General features: G+C 44.3%; 1 protein-coding gene across 2 annotated transcripts in view; it reads left to right on the forward strand.

Moving 5' to 3' along the window:
- Positions 1 to 6,796, forward strand: part of RASGRF1 (Ras protein specific guanine nucleotide releasing factor 1) — a 686,570-nt gene extending 679,774 nt beyond the window's left edge. For both annotated transcript variants that reach the window (XM_078682942.1, XM_078682943.1), the window contains one exon: positions 1,073 to 6,796. In XM_078682942.1, the coding sequence (XP_078539068.1) occupies positions 1,073 to 1,165 (93 nt within the window). In that variant the 3' untranslated portion in view covers positions 1,166 to 6,796. The remainder of the gene's footprint in view (positions 1 to 1,072) is intronic.
- Positions 6,797 to 7,731: the final 935 nt, after the last annotated feature.

The raw sequence follows: 7,731 nt of genomic DNA on the forward strand, positions 1-7,731 counted from the left end.
TAGCTTATGAAACAGAAGCCATGGGTAAAGTGTATCTAAGGAGGCATTTTTCAGTTGTTTTGTGTCTTATATCAGTTTTAGTTACCATAAGAGAAATTATTCTTTACCAAGTGGCCCTTTAGCTAATTCCAGTAGAGGCGGGCCCGTAACAACAGTAATTCTGGAAAATGTCTACTGTATTGAGAACTTTGGGACAGCCACGTGGAAATCCATTTATAAATTCTCCAAGTGTTACTGCCTACAACTAGCATTCCTCAGAAATCTGTTTCATTACAAGCCTGTTCTCAGCATCCCTTCTACATTTTGGATGTTAATTAGTACTTCATTATGAGCTTATGAAAATGGTTGGTGGAAGGAAGGTTACATACTTTTGTTGAGTAACACCTGGCCTGCCCATCTCTGCAGTTCCTCAGGGAACGGTTGCATATTATATTCATGAAAAAATCGAACTAAATTTACAATCATAGTGTACATCATTCTAGGACTTTTCCATGTGAGCAGAGCTTAGACTTTGTAAAAAGTCAGGCCATGCTGCTCTCGGAATATTTTATAATTCTAATTTTATGAAACTGAAAAATATCCCATGCTGGAGAACTATTTTTACCAATAAAAGTCCACATTTGTAACGCGCACAATCACCCGTAAGGGTCTCTAGGCGCTGGGGGGCCGTCGGGAAGATTAAGCGAGCTATTGCCCAGAGTCACATGGTGCTGGGCTAACCTGCCACCGGAGCCGGGGATCGAACCGTGGTCCCCAGATTCCAGCGTCAGTCGCCCTGGCCGCGGCGCCACACCTCTTCCAATAAGAAACGTTTGTCTCTACAAGCCACTACACATACCCTTTCACGCAAGCCTTTACATGCTGTAGCTACCACTCTGAATACATTATGAACACACCCCTCTAAATTCATCGGGTCACACACTCCTGAAATCTTCTAAGACCTGAACTCAGTGCTCTAAGCTGCTTGAGGTGTATCCTCTTAGCTATATTACAGATGTGTCAATGTTCAGCAATTCACACTGAGGGTATTTGTAGACTCTACTAACTTTGTTCTTCTCATTTGTCCCTCTAGGTAACACAGTATTTACTGGACAAGTCTTCGGTTCTGGATGAGGAGAGTTTGTACGAAGCCTCTTTGCGAATTGAGCCCAAGCTCCCCACCTGAGGGAACTGGCAGCTGCATGTGTACAGCGGACACTTGTGTACAGACCCCACCCTCCACACCCAACGGTTTGTGCTTATCGACGGATCCTTCGTAGACTTCAGTAGCGTTTAAACCTCGGTTTCTCCCCTTCCTTTAAGGCCCTTCCTGAACCCAACTCATGGATTTCTCCTCACCGCTCTCTATTTCTAGGTCTCATTTCGTTTTATGTTCATTTTCCGAAGAAAAAGCAAACAATGGAGTGTTCCATCTCTTTCAGGGGGGTCTTAGCTCTCCGAAGGCCAGGCAAGTGCAAAGGGTATTGTGTGCACCTCCTGCAGCATATTCAAGGTCTCCATGTTAACATAAGCTGCATGAAAAAGGAAACATCCTGAGACACCATGATGCAGGCAAAGAACTGTACTGCTCCAGATTGTGACATTCACACACCACACATGCTGTATCTTCTGAGAGGCCATGAGCTGAAACTGCGCAGTAGTTGGACTCTTCCACCCTTGGAGTTCATCTCTACTGAGAGGTCATGGACGGAATGGGCTTCCCCGTCACCCCACTGCTTATATCTTTTTAGGTGGCATAGACACATGTCAAACCTCACGTGAGAGGCCAGGTACTAACTGGGGATGGAAGTCAAGCCTGCTGCTCCCCGCAGAGATATTCCGGTTGGAATGAGAGGTCAGCCAGTGACTGGCCATAAATGCTGCTGTCTTCAGCCTAAAGAAGTGGTCCCTTGAAAGAGAGGGTCTGAATGGGTACAGCTGTAATCCCTTGCCAACGGAAGACTGAGCTGATATAGAGACCACTATCCTCCCTCCCAGCTACTGACCCCTCCACAGAGGTGAATGACTGAACTGGCAAGGACACTGACCTCTCCTCCTCTCTTCCCCAGGGCTCATCCCACCAGAGTGGCCATAGATGATCGCGCATGGAGTTTGGGTTTCTGAACCCCCTCCCCCTAGAAGAGTTTTGTCTGTCTGTACAACAAAAACAATAATTTCCTCAAGAGTGACAGACAGGAACTGAAGGAGCATGGAGACGCAATTGTCATCCCCGGAAGCAATCTCGCCAGAAAGAGCCCACGCGAACCTAAGAATCAATGGGCAAGGTGAAACAACTGTAAACAAACCTTCTAGGGGCAATCCCACCTCAGAGAAGCCAAAGGAACTCTCACCCCCTTGAGAGAGGCCAAGAATTGACAGTCCTATTACACTGCAAGATGTTCAACAATAGGGCAGTTCCAAGCTCATGTAACAGCGGGGTCACTGAACATGGAGTATTGTCATAGCAGACTGTGTACTTACAGTAAGCACAGGTGGGCTTTGTGGAACAGGAACTGTGAGCCCATGAGCTCTAATATTGGATGGTTGTCTTTGCATGATCACTGAGGTAGGCGCAGGGTACCCGTGGAGAACCATTCAGACCTGCTTCACATAAAGCAATACACACTGTAGGCAAATAATAGTTCGTAAACGATGAGTGTGCTGACAAAACAACAAGCTATGTATTTACAAGGGCTAGATTGTGGAAAAGTTAGTGGGAAATAGAAACAAAGGTATAGACAATCAGCGTCCCCTTTCAAAGAAGAAGTCTTACGATGTACCCTCTTGAGGTCTGTCCACTGCAAACTCTCAGGTAGGCTAGTTGAGGCTGAAGATGGGTAGGGTACAGGTGGCAAGAACCCCTTATTAGTGGCGGCAGATGCTGTCAAACTTAATGATGGGATTCAAATGACGTATGACAGTTCTGGTGGTAAGACCAGGTGGTGAGCAGGCAAAATGACAAAAAAAGGCATACGGATAGCTGAAAGGTGAGTTGACAGCATTTTGCACAACCCTTACAGTGACAGACACTGTATGACAGCAATACAGGAACAAATACGCCTAGCACTGATAAGGACACACAAATGCTGAGGGGTGCCCATGCAACTTTCTACAAAACTGCAGCAATCTTGAAATAGTGCCAGCAGAACTCACAAGGTCTGTATTTGCCTACCAGAACACCAGGAGTTTTTTCTGTTTAAATGCATTCAAGGCAGGTGGCTTGTAAACATACAGTTGCATCATAAACCTGGCAGTGTAGTTTCTTGTTTGCTTCCAGGAGGCTTCAGTACCTTCATGGGAAGCAGGCAGAGGCTTTTCGCCCATAACCTGGCACAGTCTTTCAGTAGTCATGCTGGTTTGCTGTGGCTTGCTGATTCCAGAAAGTGCAGTCAGAAGACCCAGGGGAGAAATAGCAGAAGTGGGGTAGTTGTTGGAGACATGCCTCTATGAGAGAACCAGATTGCTTTCTGTCGCTAGTCTTCCAAATGAAGAGTTCCCTGTAGGGGCAGTGGCCTCTTCGGGCTCCCCTGCTCAAGAAGATAACTCCAACAACACATCCCTGAGGCTGGACCTCAAGGGCCAGATGAATAGCAAAGTGGTGGGAGCAGTGCTACTTACACTCTTCAGCACCCCTTGCTAAAATGTGCAGAACCAAGGGATAATAGGGCAATAAAAGTAACATTATTGAGAGGTTCCACTTGTATAATTGAACTGCCTACTGACATTATTTGCAGAAACCTTGTATAGCGGAGTGGTACCACTGGACAGCTCACTAGCATGCTGGTGCAATCCTCTTGCCGCCGTGGGTGTGCCCTGCCATAATTAGGCTTATGCTGAGATAATTAGACAACACCAACATAGTTTTCCAGACTCCTGACATATTTTCAGTCACATCGCCGGCATACCTATGCAGTTGCCAGCATAAATGGGAAGCCCCTGGCATGAATGAGTAGCCCTCAGGCATTTCTGGACAGGCGCTAACTGCAACCAAACCACATACGGTACAACGGGACATCTCATAAACAACTAAATAGCATAATTGACCTTTCCATTGGTGCACTAGAGCAGCTCCTTGGCATAATTTTAGTAGCGCAACCCATGGAATAATTTAACAGCATCAGTGGGACAGCTGAACAACTTTAGTAAGATGGCTGAGAAGCACCCCTGGCGTGGCTGAGCAGAAAAAATGACATATGGTAAATGTGCATGAATATAACTGAACACTATCACCAGCATAACGGAGAACCGTGGCAGCATCATTTAATAGCAATATTGCGAAAAATTTAAATGCGTAATTATGTGGTAAACGCTGCAGCCACAGAATCACATAAATCCACTGGCCATTGTTTTATAAACAATTTATTCATGAAAGGTAAACAAAACCAAAGCATTCTATTTCCTATCACTGCTCCTTGTTAGCTTCAAAGTGAGAACCTGTTTTCAAGTTATTCCAAAATAAACATGTGATATAAAGATACTTAAAGGGTAACGTTTAGTATGGTCCTGTATTGTCATCTCATAGTTCTGGTGACATGTGCTTAGCATGTGGCCTTCGACCCAATGGTTTATGATGTCACCATAATCCCTTGATGTAATATTGGACCATATTAGACACTTACCCGTTTTGTGTTGGTGACCCTTTGAAGAGTCTTCTGCCCTGCTTTTCCCACTGCTACGGCTGCCTGGGGAACTCCCTGCCCACCAGACAGGTACACCTCAAGTCTTTTCCCACACTGTGGACTGTACCACGTGCATGAGAACTCCTCGCATCCAGACAAGCTCCCCCCAAGCCCTCCTGAGGTCTAAAGGTCTATTATTACAACAGTGCCCTAGCATAATCAAGAGCTGTACATTATACTGGGCGACATCTAAAAACGGTATTGTGAAAATCGGGACATTTAGACCTTTACCATTGACTTCTATTGGAATTTTTAGGTGAGGTAACCAAAATTCACTTTCAAATATATTGCAAAAGAACATTTTTTATCCCAAATTGGGAGTCACCCAGTGAGATAGGAACAGCTGACAGGTCTGGTCTAAATCTCCAGTTTTTAGAATATTAATCTGGTGTAATAAGGGTCATTTATATATTATGCACCACAGAGTCATGGCCCTTTAAATGTAGCACTTATAATTAGCCGTCCCTGTTTTTTTTCGTGGGGAGTGTAAAAGCTTGAGTCGGTCACTTCAGGATTCAAACACGTGGCAGACTAACCACAACATTGCAGGGAAATATCAAACGTAATTCTAGTTAACAGGGCTGTGTAGACAATGTGGAGGTAAAAGTAGGGATAATATACTTACTGTGATGATGTATTGTTAGGGGATGTGGATACAATAGTGTTGCATTTTGATTTTAGCGACCTTGCTATAGTGTCACACAACTGGAGACAGGATACACCCATCTCAAGAGCAAACTTCATCTGTTTCACAGATTTGATATAGCCCACTACTACTCTCCAAGGTATCATAACACTTCACACCACTGAGGTGGAATGGAACACAGTACAGTCGAAGAAAGCATCTAGAAAGCAGGAACATGAACAGGACAAAGAGCTGGTCGCAAAAGGTCCTGGGTTTGCAAACATTAATGAAAAAGATGGATTTTAAGTGATTTCCAAAAGCCCAAATTGGCATGGGCCGGTAAACCGTGAGTAGGGAGAGTAGTTAGTGAAGTGAGGTACCTTACCTGTTCAGTATAGATTTCCAGAGCAGATTGGGACACAGGATTACTTGTCTAGAGAGACTAGCCCTGTCTCTAACATGCCGGGCTTGCAGTATGGATGGGGGAAGCCCTAAGGACAGCGGGCACATTTATTTTGTTTTAAGGAGTGAAATTTTGTGTTTCTGTTGCATTCCAAGCTTGTTTTGGGCACTCTTGGTCTGTATATGCTCTCGATCTGTATATGCTCCCAGCCTGTAAATGCTCTCGGTCTGTATATGCTCTAGATCTGTACATGCTGTGAGGCGGCCAGCATACTGTACTGTATGAACACTGTGCAGCTCGCTTATACATTTGCAGAAGCCTTCCAGGCGCCAGATGAATCTTGCTTAAGCTCCTTCCTAAAATCCCACCTGTATGCCCCATTGTTCCCCCTCACCTCCGGCTCCTTTCATCACGCTGGGGGGGCACAGTCCAGTAGTTCCTTATTCTGTGAATATTACAATGTATTTTTTACATATTGTACAGGATGTAAAGTTATGTTCAAAGTGTCAGTGGCAGGCATGCTCCACTGCAGACAACTGAAGAAACATCTTGCACAGACGCAAACTGAAACAAGAAAACGGACACAGACCGACACATAGCACTCCCAAGAAAGTAATACCTTCCTCACATTTAAAAAACCGGTAAAAAACAGCAAGCACTAGCACAAACATGTACGCAGACATCTAGAGAGGGCATACACTCCTATACAAAGTCACAATTGTGTGAAGCCACAAGGACAAACACAAACTTACACATAGGCACTAGGCGCCCCTGTCCTAAGCAAGACATATATTGAGGAAACAGACAAAATCATAGTTACAGACCTAGAGAGCACACACACACACACACACACAGGAAAAAGGGCACAATCCTTGGTGTACAAACAAGCACATACCTATAAGAAGAATGCGTAGGTACACTAAAAGTACAAAGACCAATACACCTACACGCTGGCAGCAATACCTGATGATAAGAGAATTTAATTTCAGGTTCTACAAACCCTTCAACCTTTCAGATTGTCTGCAACAAACTAGAAAGAACTGATTTTTGTAAAAATCCCTGTTTTCCTGATTACCTCTTGCTAATAAATCTATTCTATCTCAGGGGGAACTGTGAGTGTGCATATCTTTACTGGGATGAAATTGGGTGTTCAGGTGAGTATGGAGAGAAGTGCAGGTGATGATATTGTACATTGAGGTTGCCATCCTTTTTCCTCCGGACCTATTTTCATGTTGGGAAGTGAGATAGGCCAGGCCAGGCCTTGCTCCATCACTCCAAAGTAGAGTGGATATGGTTACCAACAGACGCATCTGGAGCCATGGTTTTTGATACTATATCAATAGGAGAATTGGCATCCTACTATCATCGCCCTAAAAAATATTGCACACAAAATTATGGGAACCTTTGTTATAATCTTTCTTTTCTTTTTTTTAAATTTGCTGATTGACGGTGCATGATCAAACAACATGCAGTGCATATAAGATATCTTAAACCATTGACACTACACAGAGAGCAACGTATATATTTAGGTAAGTGTAGTACGTGAAATAATGAGCATAAGCCCTATGCAGTATGCATTTATGAGCATGTACATGGTAACCAGCAATAACAAGTATTTGAGATTGCCTCAATGTTTCATTCAATCTCAACGAGGAGGGTCAATGACTGTGGTAGTAAGCAAGGAGTGTAACAGGGCCCATATATATTTAGGGTGGTTGGTGGAGAATGGGGGGAGGATGAAGATGAGTGGTATACTTCTGATTGTTCAGTACAATATATCAAATCCACCTATCAGGTTTTAGTAACAGGTGAACAACTACTCTCTCTCACACCCAAGCCATCTGGCTCCTGGCCAGCGGAAGCTCCACAGAGGCCAAACGCCGGATACCTTTTGAATGGTGTCTTGTGCCGCCCAGCAACACCAGTACTAGTGAGAGGATATGTCTACCCCAAACCATTTGGGAAATATGTTTAAATATTTCGCCCCAGTATTTGTGCAACAGTAGGCAGGACCGTGCAATATCAATAACATTTGCATCCAAGGT

The sequence above is a fragment of the Lissotriton helveticus genome, chromosome 3_1, assembly GCF_964261635.1.
Source record: "Lissotriton helveticus chromosome 3_1, aLisHel1.1, whole genome shotgun sequence".
Lineage (NCBI taxonomy): Eukaryota > Metazoa > Chordata > Amphibia > Caudata > Salamandridae > Lissotriton > Lissotriton helveticus.